The sequence below is a fragment of the Engystomops pustulosus genome, chromosome 4 (assembly GCF_040894005.1).
Source record: "Engystomops pustulosus chromosome 4, aEngPut4.maternal, whole genome shotgun sequence".
Taxonomy (NCBI): domain Eukaryota; kingdom Metazoa; phylum Chordata; class Amphibia; order Anura; family Leptodactylidae; genus Engystomops; species Engystomops pustulosus.
In genome coordinates this window covers 42,377,656-42,402,471 of record NC_092414.1, presented here as the reverse complement: position 1 = coordinate 42,402,471, position 24,816 = coordinate 42,377,656, and the positions used below count along the sequence as shown (strand labels likewise).

Below are 24,816 nucleotides of genomic sequence, written 5' to 3'. Positions count from 1 at the left end.
GTCCTGGGTAAAACTATTGTATGGGGAACCCAGGGCGAGGATTGATGTTAATGGAAGGTGGACAGAGCAGATAGCCCTGACGCGGGGCACAAGACAGGGATGCCCCCTTTCCCCTATGCTGTTCAACTTATTTCTGGAACCCCTGGCTGCAATTATAAGAGATGAAAGTAACATAACAGGCTTTGGGGGTCGTGGGGCTACTGATAAAATCATACTTTATGCCGACGATGTTCTACTCTGGCAAGCTCAATACCCAGTTATGCAGGTAGTTAAGGAATTTGGAGGGAAATCCGGTTTGGAAATTAATTGGGACAAAACCATGCTCCTACCACTGGGCGTGGTGCCACAGGCCACTTGGGGGGCAATTAATATTGTTCCGACAGACCGAGGGCTGGAATATCTAGGTTTAAGGATTTCACCTAGAGTAGAAGATTTTGTCAAACTAAACCTAGTCCCGGTCATTAATAAATTAAGAGCCAAGGTGTCTATATGGACCAAACTCCCACTGTCTAGGGCAGATAGAGTGGGTCTCCTAAAAATGATAATACTACCACAGCTACTGTACGTGCTGTCGGCCTCCCCGGTTTGGATTAAAGACAAGTTCTTTCTAATAATTGAGAGATTAATAAATGAATTAATTAAACACGTAAAAATAAAACTAGAACACCTATACAGGCAGTCCCCGGGTTACATACAAGATAGGGTCTGGAGGTTTGTTCTTAAGTTGAATTTGTATGTAAGTCGAAACTGTATATTTTATAATGGAAGTTCTAGACAATTTTTTTTCTTTTGTCCCAGTGACAATTGGAGTTTCAAAATTTTTGGTGTAATTGGACCAAGAATTATCAATAAAGCTTCATTACAGACAACTTACAGCTGATCATTGCAGTCTGGGACTAAAGTAACATCCAGAGAGCTTCACCAGTGGTCACAGTTGGCAGAGGGGTCCGTCTGTAACTATGGGTTGTCTGTAAGTCGGGTGTCCTTAAGTAGGGGACCGCCTGTATAAGAAATATAAAGATGGAGGTTTGTCTATCCCAAACTTTAAACTATATTTTTTGGCCGCCAAAATATGTTTTCTCAATAGATGGAAGGATTCAGAGGCGTTAAAATATCTTTCAGGCAAAGTAAAGGGGCTTGAACATTGGATGCAGATAATGGAGTCAGGACAACTAGGCATGGGTATATCGAGAAAAACACCTATGTGTAAATTGTTAACTGAGATTTGGAGAGCACTTAGGAAAATAGGGAAAATAAGAGGATCAATAGAAAGCACCCCACTATGGTATAATTTAAATATTAAAGAATTTTGGAAAATGGGGGCTAGTGGGGAATTATGTATATCTAGAGGTGTTAAAAGGGTTTCACAAATTTTTTTAAATGGTACACCCACGCCTTTTTTAGAATTACAAAAGGATTATGGGATAAGTAACAAACACTATTTTTACTACCTGCAGATTTTGAATGCATGGAAGGGTTCCACTAACAAAGCACCTTTTTTTGTAGAACAAGACACTCTAATTGACCATATATGGATTAAGTGGAAGGGTAAATTCACCATATCCACAGTATATAATATATTAATCACAGAAACCACAAGGAATAAGAAGTTTAGGGCACAAGGTCACTGGGAATTAGAACTAGGAGGTATAACCCAGGAACAATGGAACAGGGTGTTTCAAAATATTAACCACTCCTCAATTAGTATGAACCATAGAATGGTAGATTTTAATTATCTGCACCGATTATACTACTCCCCGCGTAAAATAGCAAGAATGAGAGTGCAAGATCAAGGGAAATGCTGGAGATGTGGCACAATGGATGCAGGGTTTTTCCATATGACATGGAACTGCCCCAAGATCAGCCCCTTCTGGGGCGAGGTTCATAGGAGGATGGAAAACTGGCTGGGAATAGACATAGAGGGGTCAGCAAAAGCGCTATTGCTTAACGTACTTAGCTGCGATATGTGTCCAGGTCTGAGGAAACATCACATCCAGGCAATATGTAGACTGTCCCTCTTAGCCAAAGTCCTAATCTCTAAGCATTAGAAGAAGGCCATTCCCCCAACAATACATCAATGGGAGGCTCTATGCAGAAAAGTGGGGAAATATGAAGAAATTCATTTTACATGGCTAGGGAAAAAGTTACACTATGATAGGATCTGGACAATACATTAAATTATATCCTGTTGTCCTACCTCCTGCAGCAGCTCCTTTTTTCCTTTAGTGTTCTTTCCCTTTTTTTTTTTTTTCCTCTCTTTCTTTTCTCTTTTTTCTTCCCCTCCGGCGAAGGGCGGGTGGGGGTGGGTATTGGGGGGCGGGACTTTGGGAAGCAAAAACTCAAATCCATAGTGATACAGGACAAGAACATACAGATAGCCGACATACGTCAACGTTGAAAAATGACATAATTCTACTGTATATCTCTTTGTCCTGTAACCTGAAATGGCGTATGTAATATAGTCAGATATATATGTGGATGTATTTAAAAATGTATTGTATAGAAGGTTAAGGCACAATTTTGAATTTTTTATAACTCAAATGGTGAAAAGCAATAAAAGATTTATATTATAAAAAAAAACTAAGAGACCCGCGAGCCAAGTATATGGCCGGAGGGTTCTCTGTGAAGATCTCGGACCAATAGGAATGCTGTTTACGAATTTTTGATTTGTGTATGGAATTTATACCTGTTTACCTTAAGACCTGCAATTCGGATACCCAGTTGATGGAATATTTGTGATATATGTAACAAATCACCTGCGAGCCATGTCTATGTTTTGTGAATGTCTGTATAATACATAAAATAAAATATTTAATAATAAAAAAAAAAGATTGATTTTGGTTTATGACACTGGCCTGGTAGGTTATTTAGCATGGTTTTATTATCGTGGACCATTTATATATAGGCATATGTCTTGTGTTTCATTGAATAAAACTTTGCGTCTCTAATCTTTTTTAATTTCCAGAACTGTGTCCAAAGTATCAATTAGAACTTTATTTATTTTACTCAGTGTGATAAAACTATAATACAACAATGTTGCACGTTGCTGGTCTCAGCATGCACGCCGTCTCATGGAAGCAATTACTTGATCTATTAGGCTACATTCACACGAACGTATGGGGGATGTTTATACGGACGACGTATATACGGCATATATGTGTGTGCCCCATACACTTCAATGCAGTGCGGCACTGTACTGTTCTGTAGCCCTTAGAAAGATAGGACATGTCCTACTTTTGTACGGAATACGGCGCCGTGAGCTGTGTATTCCTATGGAGAGGGGTGGTGGTGAGCAGCGCTCTCCCCGGCGCCAATGTATGCCCACAGTACTACATGTAGCCTTATGGTAATAACAATAGCGTTTTTAGAGGCAATGAAATTTGAAATTCTAAACCTCCGATACCACTATCTTTGTGAGCAGTATGTGAATTATGCGTTATTAATAAAGCAAGCCGAATGCTGTTATTATAGCATTCTATATTAATACAGACGTGGCTATGCGCTCTGCCGGCCGATGCACACTATGATGTGGGCGCTAATGACTTCATAGTATGCGCCGACCGGAAGGTACTGTATATGCAAGTTTATTTTTTTTATTGACTCGTGTATAAGCCAAAGCGAGGTTTATACACGAGTATATATGGTAATAAAAGCTGTATTTTACTAAATTCTGAAAGACCACGTGACTTTCTGCAATTACACAAGTATTGCAGTGCAGTGTCTTGGACTTAACCAGATTAGAGCATCGTCCAAGTGTATATAAAGTAAAATATATGTATACAAAAACATTCAAAAAAAAAAGTCCCTCAAATCATAAAATCCCATGTAAAATGTTAATTAAATATAAAAACCACAAATACACAAAAAATAAACCTACATATGTGGTATTGACACATTCTTAACAATCTATTGTGACGGGCGCTCCAGTGCGTGCATCCCCGCTTCCTATGGCAAGCACGCTGTGGCCGGAGATTTATAGTGCCAGTGCACCACTAATAGCTAACCTCTTCCCTCATGTCCCGCCGGATATTTGTGCTTTCATGCCAATGAGAAAGCCTTATGTGCTTAGACTTATTTCCCATTGTGACCCAGTTCTGTTCCTGAACTCACTTCTCTGCTGCCCGCCCTGACACATGACAAAGTAAGAGGTAGGTGGAAGGTCCTTAAAAATGATTACAGGGATTTAGGCCATAAGCTCAGGGCAAGGACCTCAAAGGTAGTTTTCTCCGAAATACTACCTGTACCACGTGCCACACCAGAAAGGCAGCGGGAGATCAGGGAGGTAAATAAGTGGCTCAGAAGTTGGTGTAGGAAGGAGGGTTTTGGGTTCATGGAGAACTGGGCTGACTTTTCTGTCGGCTACAGGCTCTACAGTAGGAATGGGCTGCACCTCAATGGAAGGGTGCAGCTGTTTTGGGGGAAAAATGGCTAGAAGGTTGGAGGAGTGTTTAGACTAGAGACCTGGGGGGAGGGCAACTACAATTCTGCAGGGCAAATAGACAGTGTAGATAGAGAGCTGGGATGAGTAATAATCCATGGGGGAGGAAGGGGGCTGGAATGAGATTGGGGAATAAGAACAAAAGGAATACGGACAGGGAAAACCATATAAAGTGTATGTACACAAATGCCAGAAGCCTCACAAACAAAATGGAGGAACTGGAACTCTTGATGTTTGAGCGTAAATATGATATAGTGGGTATCAGCGAGACATGGCTGGACAGAAGTTATGACTGGACTGTTGCTATAGATGGTTATAGTCTTTTTAGAAAGGATCGTATAAATAAAAAAGGGGGAGGGGTTTGTTTATATGTGAATTCTTGCTTCAAGCCTGTCTTGCGAGATGACATCAGTAACGCAAATGCAAATGTGGCGTCCCTATGGGTGGAGATAAGGGGAGGGAAAAAGAATAATAAATTACTACAAGGGGTTTGTTTTAAGGCTCCAAATATAATGGAGGCAGCAGAGGAAAAGCTGATAAGTGAAATGGATGCGGCTTCAAAGCATGGTGAAGTACTTATCATGGGGGACTTCAATTACCTAGATATTGACTGGGGGGCAGAAACATGCAGATCCTTCAAAGGCAGCAGGTTCTTGTCAACAACAAAAGACAATTACCTGTCGCAAATAGTCCTGGAGCCAACAAGAGGGGGGGCACTGCTGGACCTTATCCTAACCAACAGACCTGATAGGGTATCAAACCTACAGGTTGGGGGGAACCTGGGGAATAGTGATCATAATATCATTGATTTTGTACTACGGTTTACTAAGAACGTTAGGGAAGGGGCAACCAACACTCTAAACTTCAGGAGGGCAAATTTTCAGCAACTAAGGGGAGACCTTAAAGGCATAGACTGGGATAATGTTCTCAAAGACAAAAGCCCCCCCCCCAAAAAAAAAAATGGGAATTTTTCTCATATATTCTGAAAAAGTCCTGTGAGAAACACATACCTTATGGGAAAAAGCATAAAAGGAACAAGAAACAGCCAATGTGGCTAACTAGTCTTGTAAGGAAAGCAATAAGCGAGAAAGATAAGGCGTTTAAGGTGCTAAAACGTGAAGGTAGTCATGAGGCATTACAGGATTATAAAGAGAAAAATAAATCCTGTAAAAAGCAGATAAAGGCTGCAAAAATAGAGACTGAGAGAAAAATTGCCAGGGAGAGCAAAAATAATCCCAAATTATTTTTCAAGTATATAAATGATAAGAAACTAAAAACAGAGAGTGTGGGTCCCCTTAGAAATAACATGGGGGTCATGGTGGAAGGAGATGAGGAAAGGGCCAATCTACTGAATGTCGCCTTCTCAACTGTCTTTACCCAGGAAAATCCCCTGGTGGAAGACACAATGAGGAATAATGTAAATTCTTTTTGGAATGTCAACAATTTAACCCAGGAAGAGGTACGGCGCCACCTCGCAAGCACTAAGATAGATAAATCACCGGGGCCAGATGGCATACACCCCCGGGTTCTGCATGAACTATGTACCGTGATAGACAGACCGTTATTTTTAATATTTGAAGATTCACTAAGGACTGGTTATGTTCCACAGGACTGGCACATGGCAAATGTGGTACCAATATACCAAAAAGGATCAAATAGCGATCCTGGAAACTACAGACCCGTGAGTCTAACTGCTGTGGTGGGGAAAATATTTGAGGGGTTTGTTAGAGATGCTATCCTGGAGTATCTCACTGTGCACAACCTTATATCCCAGCGTCAGCGTGGGTTTATGAGAGATCGGTCCTGTCAGACTAATCTGATTGGTTTCTACGAGGAGGTAAGTTCAAGACTGGATCTGTGGGACGTTGTGGATGTTGTATATCTGGACTTTTCAAAGGCATTTGACACCGTGACACATAAAAGGTTAGTATATAAAATGAGACTGCTGGGAATAGGAGAAAATCTGTATATTTGGGTAAGTAATTGGCTTAGTGATAGAAAACAGAGGGTCGTCATTAATGGCACATTCTCAGATTGGGTTGAGGTTACAAGTGGAGTGCCACAGGGGTCAGTATTGGGGCCACTTCTTTTTAATATTTTTATTAATGACCTTGTAGTGGGTTTACACAGTCAAGTTTCAATACTTACAGATGATACTAAGCTGTGTAAAGTAATAAATACTGAGGTCGATAGTTTAGCATTACAGAGGGATTTGTGGAAGCTTGAGGAGTGGGCAGAGAAATAGTTGATGAGATTTAATGTAGATAAATGTAAAGTTATGCACTTGGGCCATGGAAACAAAAAGTATAATTATGTTCTAAACGGTCAATTACTTGGTAAAACTGGAGTTGAAAAGGACTTGGGGGTATTGGTGGATGGTAAACTTAATTTTAGTGACCAGAGCCAGGCGGCTGCTGCTAAAGCAAATAAAATTATGGGATGTATCAAGAGAGGAATAGATTCTCATGATAAAGACATAGTTTTGCCCTTATACAAATCCCTGGTCAGACCTCACATGGAATATTGTGTACAGTTTTGGGCACTAGTGTATAAAAAGGATATAGTAGAGCTGGAACGGGTGCAGAGGAGAGCAACCAGGATTATTAGGGGAATGGGGGGATTAGAATACACTGACAAATGACAAAATTTGGGATTATTCAGTTTAGAAAAAAGACGACTGAGGGGAGACCTCATTACAATGTACAAATACCTGAACGGACAGTACAAGGATCTCTCCAAAGATCTTTTTATACCTAGGCCTGTGACCAGGACTAGGGGGCATCCTCTACGCCTAGAGGAGAGGCGATTCTACCATCACCATAGACAAAGGTTCTTTACTGTAAGAGCAGTGAGACTATGGAACGCTCTGCCGCAGGAGGTTGTTATGGCGGACTCTATGTACATGTTCAAGAGAGGCCTGGATGCCTTTCTGGAGAGAAAAAATATCACGGGTTATGGGGATAAAACATTTATTTAATTCTTAAAGGTTGGACTTGATGGACTTGCGTCTTTTTCCAGCCTTATATACTATGATACCATGATACTATGACCTTCTGCTCCACCTCCGACATTGATCCTCTGCTGCCTGTCTCAACCTCGATTCTGCGGCATGATTCTGTACCTTGCCTTGGCTGCCACCATGGACAAAGTTCCGCCTGTGGAGCAACCTGGTGGTATCACACCACAACAAGTCCAACCCGCTTTGCGGCTGCCATGGATCACCACCACCATAGTGGCTCAGGAGTCCCAGCAGATTGCCATGCAGTACCAGCAACTTTCCCAGCTCACCACCATCATGCAGCAGTTAATGGTCACCCAGAAACAGCATCATGTTCCTACGGCAACTTCCGTTACAGCAGCCACACTGTCTTCTTCTGAACCCAGACTGCTTTTATCCATGCCGTCCAAATATGGCACCAAGTTGTGCAGGGTCTTCATCACCCAGTGCTCACTGTACATTGAGCCGATGCCTATGCAGTTTGCCCAGGTCTAAGGTGGCATTTGTGGTCAGTCTACTCTCTGGAAAGCCCTAGCGTGGGCCACCCCATTACGGGACAGGAACAACCTGGTCACTGCCTAACATTACCGCGTTCCTCGCGGAATTCCAGTCTGTCTTTTAGGAACCAGCCCGGGCATCTTCTACTGACACCTCCATGTTGAACTTGCGTCAAGGGGATTTGTCTGTTGGTGACTATGTGGTTTAATTCCATACTATGGCTTCCAAGCTTTCTTGTAATGAATCAGCCTGGACTGCCACTTTTAAGAAAGGACTGTCTGGTAGAATCAAATAATTTTCTGGAAGGAGTAACCAGTAGTCGGTCGCGCTGCTAATGGCAGAGGTAGGTCTGATTGCTTGACAGTGATACAAGTAAATTTGTATAATAAATAATTAACATTTATTGTCACAACTGGTTTACATAAAAGACTGGATTAAACAGGTAGGACCTGTCCTACCTGTTTAATCCAGTCTTTTATGTGAACCATAAAGTGCTCTCTGTGGGCCCTTAAGCTCAGCACAGAGTTCACCAGACAGGACTCAAAGAATCTAACTGCAGTTCCACACAAGTCAAGTTTACTAATCTCAGTGCTATTTTAACCCTTTAATCACAAAGGAAGTATCTTATAGTCTGGATTTGCCCTCCTGCTTTCAATTATATCAGTGTCCTTAGGAGGCTGTTATGTTAGGAGAACAGTTAAACAAATAAATAAATTACTGCTTATATTAGCACTTTGTGATAAATGCGTGAGTTTTGGTTGTAGTCTGGGCACTCGGTCTCAAAAAGGTTCGCCATCACTGGCCTAGGTGTATAAAGCTTGTCTGACACCCCAAGAGCACTCCAGACGACAGGAGAATCTCTCTCTACTGTGCTAACCCGGAGTACTTTGTCTGGACTTATCCTCTCCGTCCTCAGCATCCGGGAAAACACACGCACCTAGGGTTTCTGGGAGGAGAGTACAGGTGAGTCTAGGTGAGAACAAAGCTTCTCCATGTCTGAATATCTTTGTGTTACTCAGCTCTGGGATTGGTACCCAGTTTCAAACTTCAGCCTTCTGGGATTCCTCTGCAGGAAATTTCGTGGATGCTGGCCTGGTCTTCCAGCATCACCTTCCTGTGGTCCGTCTTGAGAAGTCGCTGGTCATCTCATCCATCAGTGTGCAGATCCTCTTTAATCCGGTCCATACCGCATGGAGCCTCTATGTCTGCAAGTCGGGACATTGCACAAGGAGGGACTGTCCACGTCTTCCATCCTTCTGGGTATTCCATGGTTGCAGCACCATGCACCCATGCTCAATTGGCAGACTGGGGAAGTTCTCTGCTGGGGACCGGAATCTGTTTGTTGGTACCTTGTCCCGTGTCCACCATGGCTTCTCCGATGTCCTCCAAGACTCTGGTGGATTTCCCCGCTCCATATATGGATTTTGTCGATATCTTCTCTAAGAAGCAAGCGGAGACTCTGCCACCACACCATCCCAAAGACTGCCCTATAGAGCTGTTGCCAGGCATGTCTCATGCACAGGGTCAGGTGTATCCATTTTCAGTGCCTGAAACCACAGCTATGTCAGCCTACATGAAGGAGAATCTGCAGAAGGGGTTCATACGCAAGCCTGCTTCTCCTGCCGGTGCAGGGTTCTTCTTTGTGGCCAAAAAAGATGTCTCACTCCGTTCAAGCATAGACTATCACGACCTTAACAAAATTTCTGTGAAGAACCACTACCCATTGCCTTTGAAGGTTGAACTTTTTGAACCCATACATGGAGCCAATGTCTTTACCAAACTAGACCTACGTGAGGAATATAACCTCATCCGCATCCACAAAGGCAATGAGTGAAAGACCACCTTCAATACTTGTGATGGACACTTCGAGTATCTCGTCATGCCGTTTGGACTCTGTAACGCACCAGCAGTATACCAGGAGTTCATCAATGACATTTTCAGAGACTTGCTGTGTAATGGTCTATCTGGGCGATATCCTGCTGTTCTCTGCAGACCTAGAGTCCCATCAGGTTCATGTATGACAAGTTCTCAGGCGCCTAAGGGCCACTTGCCTATATGCCAAGTTTGAGAAGTGTCAGTTTCATCAAAAGAGACTTCCATTCCTCGGTTACCTCATCTCTGACAAGGGACTACAGATGGAACCTGCCAAGTTATCTGCGGTACTTCAGTGGCCTTGCCCAGTGGAACTTCGTGCTATCCAGAAATTCCTGGGCTTCGCTAATTACTACCGGCAGTTCATTCTGCATTTCTCCTCCCTCGTGTCTCCCAGAAATTGACCAAAGGTGGAACCCTCACATACAGCTTCTTCTCCAAGACCTTCTCAGCCGCAGAGAGGAACTACTGGCCATAAAAGTTGCCTTGGAAGAGTGACTTTATCTTCTGGAGGGAGCTTGTCATCCAGTCAGTATCTATACTGATCACAAGAACCTCCTGTACCTCCAGACTGCTCAGCGCCTCAGTCCATGACAGATTCGTTGGTCCCTCTTCTTCCCCCTCTTCAATTTCCTAATTCATTTCCATCCTGCAGAGAACAATGCTCCTCAACATATTGGGGCACATTTACTTACCCGGCCCATTCGCGATCCACCGGCGCATTCTCTGCACAGGATTCGGGTCCGGCCGGGATTTATGAAGGTAGTTCCTCCGCCGTCCACCAGGTGGCGCTGCTGCGCTAAAAATCATCTCAACGCGCCGGAATGCACCACCTCGGACCAGGTGAAGGTAAGCGCTTCCCGAGCGACACTTTTTCGGTTTTTAAATGCGGCGGTTTTTCCGAATACGTCGGGTTTTCATTCGGCCACGCCCCCCGATTTCCGTCGCGCGCATGCCGGCGCCGATGCGCCACAATCCGATCGCGTGCGCCAAAATCCCGGGGCAATTCAGGTACAATCGGCGCAAATCGGAAATATTCGGGTAACACGTCGGGAAAACGCGAATCGGGCCCTTAGTAAATGACCCCCATTGTTCTACCTGAACGCCTGGTACACGCTGCTCCTGTGGATCTGCAGCAGCTTCCTCCTGGCAAGACCTATGTCCATCCATCTCTTCAGAAGAAGATACTGACCCACGGACATTGCTCTCGTGTGACTGGCCACCCTGGAGTGCAACACTCAGTCGCCCGCATTTCCCGTTTCTACTGCTGGCCAAATCTGGTTAAGGATTTATGGGATTTTGTGGACTCCAATACCCAGCTGTCTGTGGACTCACATGGCTATAGACTTTATCACAGATCTTCCATCTTCCTCGGGTAATACCGTCATCTGGGTGGTAACTGATCGGTTTTCTAAGATGTCTCACTTTGTTGTCCAAGATGTCCAAGCCTTGCCAGCCTGTGATTTCTCCACATCTTCCGGCTTAATGGACTTTCTCAGCACATCGTTTCTGACCGTGGGGTACAGTTAGTTTCCAAGTTCTGGCTCTGTGCAGCCAACTTCAAGGACTTTCCACTGCGTATAATATGCATTCTGATGGACAAGTGGATCAGGCACAAGTCTCTCCGCCTCCTATGGTGCGTTCGTCAGCTTCTTGCGATTTCAAGTGCCAGTGCAACGTTAATTGGTTCTGGACATTCCAGATTTTTATAAAAAGCCAGCCTCTTCCACCAAGCCCGGTCGGTTCTTTGCGCTTGTTCCTGATGCTATATGCTGATATTGTGAATTCCTGTTGTGACCCTGGTTCCATCCTGATTTCGCTACTCTGCTGCTTGCCCTGAACTTTTGCCCTACTCCCGACTCTGATTCTGTACCTTGCCTTTGCCGCCACCGCAGAAATAGTCGCATCTGTGGATCGACCTGGTGGTACCACACCACAGCAAGTCCAATCCGCTTTAGAATTTAGAGATTCTATTTCCAATTTAAAACCGGGTACCACTTAGCCTCCACTCCCATGCCAGCTTACATCATCCACTACCCCTGAATCCTGACAATTACACACCCTATGCTGCGGCATAACCTTCAGCAAACATCACACTGACAAATGTAGTTTGTTGTCACCTACCCCCTTGCAACCATTTGCTTTGGCTTTACTATCTCTAATATGGGTATGTTTTTTTTACTCCACCTATTTGCAATAGCCTTATGTAAAAATTGGACCCACACACTGCATTCAGCCATTTGTAGATTTTTGGGAACCAAGCTTACTGTATAGATATGTTAATGAATTGAGATCCATTGCGTCACCAAACAGCTCTCATACACTTTACTTGAACATGTACATAGAGTCGGCCATAACAACCTCCTGCGGCAGAGAGTTCCATAGTCTCACTGCTCTTACAGTAAAGAACCTTTGTCTATGGTGATGGTAGAATCGCCTCTCCTCTAGGCGAAGAGGATGCCCCCTTGTCCTGGTCACAGGCCTAGGTATAAAGAGATCTTTGGAGAGATCCTTGTACTGTCCGTTCAGGTATTTGTACATTGTAATGAGGTCTCCCCTCAGTCGTCTTTTTTCTAAACTGAATAATCCCAAATTTTGTAATCTGTCATTGTATTCTAGTCCCCCCCATTCCCCTAATAATCCTGGTTGCTCTCCTCTGCACCCGTTCCAGCTCTATTATATCCTTTTTATTCACTGGTGCCCAAAACTGTACACAATATTCCATGTGTGGTCTGACCAGGGATTTGTATAAGGGCAGAACTATGTCTTTATCATGAGAATCTATTCCTCTCTTGATACATCCCATAATTTTATTTGCTTTAGCAGCAGCCGCCTGGCTCTGGTCACTAAAATTAAGTTTACCATCCACCAATACGCCCAAGTCCTTTTCAGCTTCAGTTTTACTAAGTAATTGACCGTTTAGAACATAATTATACTTTTTGTTTCCATGGCCCAAGTGCATAACTTTACATTTATCTACATTAAACCTCATCAACCATTTCTCTGCCCATCCCTCAAGCTTCCACAAATCCCTCTGTAATGCTAAACTATCGACCTCAGTATTTATTACTTTACACAGCTTAGTATCATCTGCAAATATTGAAACTTGACTGTGTAAACCCACTACAAGGTCGTTAATAAAAATATTAAAAAGAAGTGGCCCCAATACTGACCCCTGTGGCACTCCACTGGTAACATCAACCCAATCTGAGAATGTGCCATTAATGACCACCCTCTGTTTTCTATCACTAAGCCAATTACTTACCCAGATACACAGATTTTCTCCTATTCCCAGCAGTCTCATTTTATATACCAACCTTTTATGTGGCACGGTGTCAAATGCCTTTGAGAAGTCCAGATATACAACATCCACAGCGTCCCCCAGATCCAGTCTTGAACTTACCTCCTCGTAGAAACCAATCAGATTAGTCTGACAGGACCGATCTCTCATAAACCCATGCTGACGCTGGGTTATAAGGTTGTGCACAATGAGATACTCCAGGATAGCATCTCTAATAAACCCCTCAAATATTTTCCCCACCACAGCAGTTAGACTTACGGGTCTGTAGTTTCCAGGATCGCTATTTGATCTGTGGTACCACATTTGCTATGCGCCATTCCTGTGGAACATAACCAGTCCTCAGTGAATCTTCAAATATTAAAAATAACGGTCTGTCTATCACCGTACATAATTCATGCAGAACCCGGGGGTGTATGCCATCTGGCCCAGGTGATTTATCTATCTTAGTGGTTGCGAGGCGGCGCCGTACCTCTTCCTGGGTTAAACTGTTGACATTATAAAAAGAATTAACATTATTCCTCATTGTGTCTTCCACCAGGGGATTTTCCTGGGTAAAGACAGTTGAGAAGGCGACATTCAGTAGATTGGCCCTTTCCTCATCTCCTTCCACCATGACCCCCATGTTATTTCTAAGGGGACCCACGCTCTCTGTTTTTAGTTTCTTATCATTTATATACTTGAAAAATAATTTGGGATTATTTTTGCTCTCCCTGGCAATATTTCTCTCAGTCTCTATTTTTGCGGCCTTTATCTGCTTTTTACAGGATTTATTTTTCTCTCTATAATCCTGTAATGCCTCATCGCTACCTTCACGTTTTAGCACCTTAAACGCTTTATCTTTCTCGCTTATTGCTTTCCTTACAAGACTAGTTAGCCACATAGGGTTTTTCTTGTTCCTTTTATGCTTTTTCCCATAAGGTATGTGCTTCTCACAGGACTTTTTCAGAATATATGAGAAAAAGTCCCATTTTTGGGGGGGGCTTTTGTCCTTGAGAGCATTATCCCAGTCTATGCCTTTAAGGTCTTCCCTTAGTTGATGAAAATTTGCCCTCCTGAAGTTTAGAGTGTTGGTTGCCCCTTCACTAACATGCTTAGTAAAGCGTAATACAAAATCAATGATATTATGATCACTATTCCCCAGGTTCCCCCCAACCTGTAGTTTTGATACCCTATCAGGTCTGTTGGTAAGGATAAGGTCCAGCAGTGCCCCCCCTCTTGTTGGCTCCAGGACTAGTTGTGACAGGTAATTGTCTTTTGTTGTTGACAAGAACCTGCTACCTTTGAAGGACCTGCAGGTTTCTGCCCCCCAGTCAATATCTGGGTAATTGAAGTCCCCCATGATAAGTACTTCACCATGCTTTGAAGCCGCATCCATTTCACTTATCAGCATTTCCTCTGCTGCCTCCATTATATTTGGAGCCTTATAACAAACCCCTAGTAATATTTTATTATTCTTTTTCCCTCCTCTTATCTCCACCCATAGGGACTCCACATTTGCGTTACTGATGTCATCTCGCAGGACGGGCTTGAGGCAAGAATTCACATATAAACAAACCCCTCCCCCCTTTTTTATTTATACGATCCTTTCTAAAAAGACTATAACCATCTATAGTAACAGCCCAGTCATAGCTACTGTCCAGCCATGTCTCGCTGATACCCACTATATCATATTTCCATTCCAACATCAAGAGTTCCAGTTCCTCCATTTTGTTTGTGAGGCTTCTGGCATTTGTGTACATACACTTTATATGGTTTTCCCTGTCCGTATTCCTTTTGTCCTTATTCCCCAATCTCATTCCAGCCCCCCTTCCTCCCCCATGGACTATGACTCTTCCCAGCTCTCTATGTACACCGTCTATTTGCCCTGCACAAGTGTAATTGCCCTCCCCCCAGGTCTCTAGTTTAAACACTCCTCCAACCTTCTAGCCATTTTTTCCCCTAAAACAGCGGCCCCCTCCCCATTGAGGTGCAGCCCATCCCTACTGTAGAGCCTGTAGCCCACAGAAAAGTCAGCCCAGTTCTCCATGAACCCAAACCCCTCCTTCCTACACCAACTTTTGAGCCACTTATTTACCTCCTTGATCTCCCGCTGCCTTTCTGGTGTGGCACGTGGTACAGGCAGTATTTCGGAGAAAATTATCTTTGAGGTCCTTGCCCTGAGCTTATGGCCTAAGTCTCTGAAATCATTTTTAAGGACCTTCCACCTACCTGTTACTTTGTCATTAGTGCCAATGTGGACCATGACCGCTGGTTCCTCACCAGCCCCTCCCAGTAATCCGTCAACCCGATCCGCAACATGCTGAACCCGAGCACCCGGCAAACAACACACTGTTCGGTATGCACGGTCTTTGTGACAGATTGCCCTGTGTGTTCCCCTAATAATGGAATCTCCCACTACCAGCACCTGTCTGACCTTGCCTGTGCTCCCCTTACCCTTCTTACCGGAGCAGACATTCCCCTGGTTGCTAGCGGCCACGTCTTTCTGCAGCATTGCTACCCCAGAGCTGATATCCCCCTCATCCGCCAGCCTGGCAAACTTATTGGGGTGCACCAGATCAGGACTAGACTCCCTACAACTCTTCCCTCTACCCCGCCTTCTACATGTTACCCAACTAGCTGCCCCCTCATTCTGCACCTCCATACTTCCCTCCCCACAACCATCTTCCCCAGAGAGTTTGTGCTCCAGGAGCAGCAAACTTCGTCCCATATTATCAATTGCCCGCAGCCTTGAAACTTGCTCATTTAGATCCAGAATCTGGGCTTCCAGATGAGCAATTTTCACACACCCCACACAGCAGTATTCCCCCTCGAACGGCTGTTCAAGGAAAGCATACATGGCACAGGATGTACACTGTGTAGCAATGCTACTTATGGAGTCCATTGTTCTAATGGGGATAACAATAGAAATATGCACAGAAAGAAGAATTTACAGTCAAAGTAACACAAAACACAGAAGTTACCTGCTAAAGCCCCTCAAACTTAAGTCCCTTAAACCCAAGTCACACTTAAGACACTGCACACACTTGGGATCAGTGCACACTCGCCGCCAAGCTCACACACTCGCTTTGCTAATGCTTTTTTTAAAGTTATCTGCCACAAAAATCTGCAGAGCTCACTGCACAAGATCTGGCTGCAAAAAACCCATTAAAGGGGTATTCCCATTTCGGCCAAATTAATGTTATTGTTTGTATAATGAAAAGTTAAAAAAATTTCCAATATACTTTCTGTATCAATTTTTTCACTATTTTCTACATCTCTGCTTGCTGCCATTCTATAGAAAGTTTTACTTCCAGTGGACAGAAATCTTTCCATAGAAAGCTTCTATGTTTACTTAAAGTGGACGGAAATCTGACCATGGTCACACAGGTGTACGGCTCATTATATCACACAGCTCTGATTACTCTCTGTGATATAACGAGCCTTGCATCTGTGTGATCATGGTCAGATTTCCGTCCACTTTAAGTAAACATAGAAGCTTTCTATGGAAAGACAGAAAGCATTGTTCAACATTGCATTGAAAGGTTATTTCAAAAAGGATATATGTAGCACTGTTTTGTGCTGTACTGTGGTAACAGATCTTTAGATGCTAGATTTATAACTGAAAAATTTACCCCACCCCACCCCCGACCACACACTTGTATGAACATCTTCAACGGTGGTCTCTCTTCTTCTGTCTTTGCGATTTTTGGGTAATTGGGGTTAGCATTGTCAGTTTCAGCAATGCTTGAGGCGACAGTTGCAGGTTCCATTTTTCCAACAGTGATGTGCCTTCTTCCACTGTATGTACCACATAAGTAGTATTGTCTTTCATGATGATTAGACGGGTGGGGAATCCCTACTTATATGGGATTTGGTGGACATATGTGTTTTGATGATAGGTATAAGCTGTCTTCACAGTTGCAATGTTGCAGATGACAAATCTGCATATATTGATAGGTGTTGAAAAGGCAGAGGCAGTACTGCCTTCTTTCGGGCCGCCATCATTTAGCGGTCCTTGATTTGGTAAAAGTGGATCATTATTGCGCATCGATCTGTCCTCTAGATCTTTTATCTTAGATCTTAATTGTGCGACCTCATCAGCTAAATCACGCTGGGCGTCTATGAGTTCATTATCTGATGCCACTACATTTCCCATCTTATTTTCAACGTGGTCTACTCGATTTTATACTTCACCTATAGCAGCACTGAGTGGTTGCACTTGTTGGGCAACATTTCTTTGGGCCAGCACTGATAACATACATTTCATAGACATTTCTGCTGGCAGAAGATGCTGGCAGAGTGTCTAATAAATCAGTCCCTTTATCTCCCCTTTGGGCATTGGGCATATATTCTGGCCCATTCACCTTGCACATCAGGTCCTGCAGCCTTGGACGCTGTTTTGCTATGCTGCCGTGATGTGATGAGGAAGCTGATGAGCTTGCCGTCCAAGAGCCCGCTGATTGAGGCCTGCTCTCCTCTTTATCAGACATCGATGCTCGGGCTTCTTGTATATTGTCTGATGGGTCAGGGTATCCTCGGCTTTCCTGTTTAGGAGGCTTGGGATAGATGGCGCAGGGCTGGTATTCCGAATTCCCAGTGAGGTTTGCCTGGCTTGATCTACTTGCAGTGGGGAAGGTTGGGGCCAGATGCTGCCTGTTGCACGTGGCAATCCGCTATGTTGGATTTCTTCCCGGTCTGCTGCCCAGTAAAAGCCTGTAAGTTTACAGGGTCTTGGTCCTTCCTTTTGCCTCCTAGACACCATATCGGTGTTCTGCTCGGTTTGAAAGAGGTTTCACCTTGCTATAGCGGTGTAAGTCGCTGGTCCATGCTGTGTGGGTCACGGAGCTCAGCTAGCAAGCATCCATGCGCTCTGGCTGCCTAGCCACACCCTCCATATGCACTATTAAATCATACACCATCATATGCATCATGCAAATACTGTATTTAGCCTCATATGAATTTAATACAGCCTCAACATGAACATACATAGTATTCATGCATGCTCAAGCACATATACATCGAAACACACTTATACAACTATACAAACATCAATAAAAACTCACAGTATATACATTACATACCCATAAATACACTGAAATATTTAATATCTGTGCTGCAACACAGAATAGTAGAGGCAGTAAAAGGGACATGGCACACAGCAGGTGCTGTAGAGAGGACTAGCTCTTTTACATTTGAAGTTACTGCGGCTCCCGGCACTTTTCCACGTTTATATTCATATACCTGACTACACAAACCATTAGACAAAGCTCCTGCAGAGCCTTAGTCCCTAGCAACTTTCCCCCACCATACAGTGAACTTTTGCATTATAGTAACTTGAGAAGGAGGAATCAGCCATTTCCACCAGGGCCCACACCCTGGCCACCCCAGGTAGTTGGAAAATATGACACTTGTTATTGGAACAAGATAGGGAAAAGGATTTTATTTATTTGATGTTGATCCAGGGAGATTTTCTTACTTCCCTATAAGGTTTGGTTAGGAATTGTGAACCAATTTGGGCAAATTGGCATCAGTATTACAGGGTTTTTTGTTTTTCTCTGAATAAACACTGTATAATTTATAGGTAGGACTTTATGGATAGATTTTTACAGCCTTATCCTTTATTAACCTATGATCTACAATGCTTAAATCGCTATGCGGCAAAGGAGATTAACATACTGTATGTGTTGCAATTGCAATTAATTGCAATTGCTATAGTTATACCACTGCTCTGCATTGAGAAAAAGAATATTACACCCCCAAAATAAACTGACAATCTACTGTAAGAGTGGAAAATGCAACTTGTCCAACAAGGCCTTAAAACAGCTCCTAGTGCTACAACAGATGTAGCAGTGTTACACAGCTAGCATTATCGGAAACCTCTGATAACGCTAACAGACACTGCCGCTCTGTACAATAGAAACACCGGACCACGCTGTAAGTGGTCTGGCATATTCATGAGGGGAAAGGCCGGCTTCATGCGGCAGTCCCCGCCTCCTAGTCCCGCCCTCTCATGAATACAACTGGTCCGCTTACAGCGCGGTCCGGTGTTTCTATTGTACAATGCGGCAGAGTCTGCTAGCATTATCGGAGGTTTCCAATAACGCTTGCAGTGTAACACTGCTACATCTGTTGTGGTGACTGTGGTAAAAAAAAATTTTCTCCTGCAGTACAGCAAAGTTCATTTTCTTTATCAGACATTTGGCTTCCTCGGGATCAACAACATTATTGGATTATAGGTATGACTTAAAAGACATGTGTCTTTGCATGTATCAGTACCATAGGTGTAACCAGGACGGCTAGTACAGGCAGTCCCCGGGTTACATACAAGATAGGGTCTGGAGGTTTGTTCTTAAGTTGAATTTGTATGTAAGTCGAAACTGTATATTTTATAATGGAAGTTCTAGACAATTTTTTTTCTTTTGCCCCAGTGACAATTGGAGTTTCAAAATTTTTGGTGTAATTGGACCAAGAATTATCAATAAAGCTTCATTACAGACACCTTACAGCTGATCATTGCAGTCTGGGACTATAGTAAAGCATCCAGAGAGCTTCACCAGAGGTCACAGTGGGCAGAGGGGTCCGTCTGTTACTATGGGTTGTCTGTAAGTCGGGTGTCCTTAAGTAGGGGACCGCCTGTATAGCAGCTGCTATGTGGCCCATCAGTAAAGGGGTCACAATTTATTATAGGGAGACGTTACTGATGACAATCGAAGCTGGTGTGAAATATTTAACTTCTCTCTCTCACGTTTTACTATAGTTATGCCACATTGCATTATTCATTCTATGATATCATGGTGTCCATTATCCCTTTGGTGTGACATCTTATTATTTCTGTACTGCATACATTTAATGACTGCATACATTTTTACTATGACATCACTGTGTGCATTATCCTGGTGCCATGACATTAGTTTTTTTTAATCCCTGCACTGTGACCTTTATTATGTATTCACTGCAACATCACAGTGTGTATTATGCTGTGGATGAAACCTTTTATGTTTTGCTATGGAGCCCCTTTGTTTTAGTAAGTAGCACATCCATTTGCCATGTGCTGGGATTCAAAAGCTGTGCTCAAATTAAGCAACAAAAAAAGTTGTGCGTGTTGGTAAACTGTGACACTTAGTTTTGTGGAACTCACACTCTGTAAATCTGTTAGAACGGACAAAAAAGAAAAAAAACCCAGGGATCAGCCAACAAAAGGCAGGCAGAAAACCATTAATAAATGTGCCCCAATGGTTCTGTGCTCAGTAATATTTCCATCTCGTTTTAATTTCTACTAAAGACAACATATCTGTTTATGGGATTTCCTTTTGAAACTGCAGATTACTGCTAGAGACAAACTTAATTGATCTACTTATTAACAATACAACATATGTGCCCATGAGAATATGTTTGGTTGGCAGAAATTATTATTTATTTTAAAAATAAATGTTAATATATCATATTGCTACTATGAAAAGACTATGTTCTGATTACTCTGGGGGGAAAAGTCAACCTAGTTCACCTTATATGTATATAACATATATATGTATAAGTAACAATAGTATAATAATATACTTACCAGTAAAATAGAAATGTCCACCAGAACAGAATAATGAAGTACATGTTGTCGTCTAACAGCTGCATTCACAAAATGATCAATTGCTGAAACAGAGGTTTCAATGTATTGCAATCCATACACTGAGTGACACCAAGTTTATAATTGTGGTGGAATAATATAGCTTGGTTCCACCTAGATAATACATATACAATGAGGCAGTGTCCTTAAATTACATTAAACCTGTCAATGTGTAGCCTGTCTTAATCAACCAGAACTTCTTGGAATGTATTACTCAATTGTCATCATGAATTTCTCAATGTTTATTCTTCTTTCATAAGATGAGATATTTCACTCCTTGTACTCCTTTTCCCCTTTGGGGCCAATTCTGTACAACCAGGAAGCCATGTATTAAATGTCATTTTGCATTTTCATTGCATTTTTAGAGAAAGGAATTTCCCCTTGTTGCAACCTTATTACTAGCAAATTCTTAACAGTCTGTAATTTTTAGAGAAATTCAGGTTCAATTGGTTTGTCCGAATTTTGCAAAAAACTTTGCTTCGGGACACAGACTTCATGACAAACTTTGACCCGGACATTGAAACAAACCACAATGAAGTCAATGAGGACCCAAATTTTAACACCCAAAAATGGCTATAAAATGGGGCTAGTAAGGGCCAAGGGTGAAAAATGGTGGGATTAACAGGGCAGTTGCCCTGCCCAGAGTGGGCTAAGGAAAGTGCTTGAACATATCATATAAACGTATGATATCATATCACTAAAAATTAAGAAATACAAAAAAATTTTTGAAAAATTAAAGTCAGTGTGGTTATAGGCGCTGTAGGCGTTCAGACCCAGTTACTCATTCTCATAGCTGTAAAAGAAGCAATGAGAAAACCACACACCCTTCATCTCACTGTGCTCTGGGTATTCAGACCCAGTTATTCGAAAGTCAAACTGAATTTTTTTAATTTAAAGTTACATCATTTAACCCTTATCACTATAGTCCTTTTTCATTTTTGTGCTTTCATGTTTTGCTCCACACCCACAAAAATCAATAACTTTATTTTTCCATATACTCAGCTGTATAAGAGCGTGTTTTCTACATACCAAATTGTCCTTTCTAGTGATAGTTTTATGTACAGGGAAGCTTGAAAAATTTCCAAATGTGGTCAAATTGGCACCCGTAAATTTGAACACAGGTTTTTGGAGCACATGAGGGACATTGTGAATTGGTCTATGAGGGATACGGTTGAAACTAGAGATAAAAATAGAAACATATGTGGAGCAGCACGCCATTTTATTGAGAAACATCAAGGAAAAATAGCCTCTTTATATACTTTGGTAATAGAGCGGATAGAACCGCTGGTGAGGGGTGGTGATAGAACTCTTACGGGATCATGTGTCCTTCTGGATTTTCCGATTGGATACTAGGTTCCCCAAAGTCATGAATTACAGACAGGAAATGATGTTTCATTACTAGTCCCCAAATATGATATAATTACAGGGCACCTACAGTAAATCTGTTTGGTGGATTTCAGCAGTGCCTAGATTTCCCGGATGTGCATTGGATTTTCTTTTCAGTACTACATTTCTTGCAAATCTGTATAGTTACCCTGGTGTTTTCTTGCTGTTATGTGAGGGGTCCCTCGTCTTCTGGTATGGGTGGCCCTAGTTGTGGTGCTCTTCGGGTTATGATCTCCGACTGGAGTGACAAAACCCGAACTGCAACATACAAGTGCCGGAGGTGGGACATGTTCCCAGACAGAGCGCCGAGCTATAAGCGGGAATATTGTGACCCCCTCCATTGACTCGAGGGTGTCACTAATGCGGTGCTCTCCTTATCGGAATGTTAATCCCTGTGGGGAACATGAATTGTTTGTGTATATCAGGACTGCCATATAGACAATTATTGTGGATATATACTTGTGTTGGAGAATGTAAACTAAAATCACTTGGATCCTGGTAGAGGAGTTACTCTAATATTTATTCTGCTATTGGGACTGGGATATCCTGTGAACGGTGTTATGACTGATATTATGTCCTGTTAAACAAAAAGTGGAAGTGTCAAAATACAAACCGGACTATACAGGAAGCGTGCATCATGCTTCCTTGATGGCCAAAGGTGTATGTGTATAATGTTAACAAAGTAGCAACTATAATATTGCAATTGTTTTCTCCTACTATGTATAAACGTGATGGATTTCTCTGTTGATTTAACTATTTTCAAGTTGTTTTAAAAATACAATGCTCGGGTTGATTCCACCCCCTTGCTCCACCTGGCCAAGGTATGAGGTGATTGCACGGGAGTGGTATTTATCCTTGCACTCCGGATATGGAAGTTAGCCATGACTAAGGGTGCATAGCACACCAGAAACGCGTACGCTATTTCTCCTCGTGTGTGTCTTGTGTGTGTGTTATGGACTTTAAATGCATTTTTGAAAATTTAATAAAGCTTCATAGAAGACGGAAAGATTTTAATCTACACTGGTGTGGAGCTTTGTTTTTCTTTTGTTCCGATATAGCAAAACACAGACGCTTGTGGGAATCTCCGGCAAGTGAAGGATGCGGTGACCTGTACAAATATTTTTCTCTCTACAAAATACATTTGTGTCATTTTCTTTTGGGCCAAAAATTGTCATTTTGTCAATTGACTGTGGTTAGTCCGACCACAAAGATGCCACATTTATATAGGTTTTACTAAGTTTGAAGAAATTAAAACATTTTTGACCAAAGAAAATCTTGACTTTAACCTATTCTGACACTAATAACTTTTTCATTCTTTGGTGTATTGAGCTGTGTCATTAATTTGTGTGACTTTAAAAGGTGACTTTTTCAATTCTACCATTTTGGGGACTGCACATATTTTGGACATTTGGGTGCAATTTATGATTTTACTTATTTATTTTATATCAGTTCTAAAGTAAAGGGGGTGATTTGAACTGAACTTTATTTTTTTACTGTATTTTTAGACCCCTAGGGTACTTAAACCCTGGGGGTCTCATTACTCACACCATATACTACTGTATTTCAGTATATGGGAATTTTGAAGTAGATCTTTTATTTACAGAGCAGTACAGGTACTGCCAAAAGACAGGCCTGGGAATTTAACAATATATAAGACTCCACCTTGATCTGTAAGGAGAACTTTTACTTCCTGACCCTAGTCACAAGACTCTCATTCAGCCAAACCAGTTTACTATGCAGCATTGAAGAGACCCAACCAGATCGAAACAGCGCTGGCTACAGTTGGAAATGTGTTTCTTCTGGAATAGATATACTGGTTTGTTTCTAATCCCACATTATGTCATAAGACTTCTTGTAGGCCATGCTTGACAGTAGGAGAACGGCTTGGAAGGAGGAGCTGGAACTCACGGCAGGCAAGAAGGAGCTGGCACACGGCACAGGCAGACAGGAGCGGACAGGCCCACAGAGGAATGCTGGTGACTTGGAAGCGTATGGGAATGCAGGAGATTCACAGGTAACACAGGAGCATGCCATGTGTTGGACTCTGTCAACTTGTATTGGCACCTCTGTGCAGCCGAAGGCAGGAGAGGCTTCTGGGAAAGCCAGAGACTGGAGAGGCTTCTGGGAAAGCCAGCGCCAAGCGAGGTGGACATGGAGGCAGACCTCAAAGTTGCTGGGGCTTAAGCAGACGTTGAAGCGCGGAGGCAACTCTGCCTAGCTGCTCTTCCTGAAAAGTGAGCAGGCGGGACTGTTTATGAATTTGGCTTGTGCCAACCTAAAATGTTTTAATGCTGCATATTTATTCAGTTTCTGTGCCAATATTGGATAGATGATAGTGGTATACTGTGAATTTTGTCAGAATAGGATGCAGCTACTGTATATATTATTTGACTTTTTTTTTCTTTTATAAAATGAATGTAACGATCTGGTTTTGGAGTCTAAGTGTTGTAACTTACTTGAGTTATTGCAGGCAGGAATCGTAGTCAGTAAAGCCAGAGGTCGGAACACAGGAGAGGCTTAGCAGTACAGAGGAGCAGGCAGGTATCGTAGCCAGGAGGAAGCTGGAGGTCGTAGCACAGAAGATCAGCGTCAGTATTGAGGGAGCAGGGAGGTATCGTAGTCAGGAGGAAGCCGGTGGTGGTTGCAAAATAGAGGAGTCAATCGCACGAGAGGAGACAAGCTAGACTACAGGCTGGAAGCACAATAATCTTGAAAGGATGTATAGG

General features: G+C 42.7%; 1 protein-coding gene across 3 annotated transcripts in view; it reads right to left on the bottom strand.

Annotated features, from left to right (window-relative positions):
• The window catches only part of LOC140126389 (gamma-aminobutyric acid receptor subunit pi-like), a 234,286-nt gene extending 213,489 nt beyond the window's left edge, over positions 1-20,797 (bottom strand). For 2 of the 3 annotated variants that reach the window (XM_072145792.1, XM_072145796.1), the window contains exon 1: positions 20,648-20,797. In XM_072145792.1, the coding sequence (XP_072001893.1) occupies positions 20,648-20,712 (65 nt within the window). In that variant the 5' untranslated portion in view covers positions 20,713-20,797. The remainder of the gene's footprint in view (positions 1-20,647) is intronic. The other variant, XM_072145794.1, reaches the window with a different exon arrangement.
• Between the last annotated feature and the right edge of the window lie 4,019 nt (positions 20,798-24,816).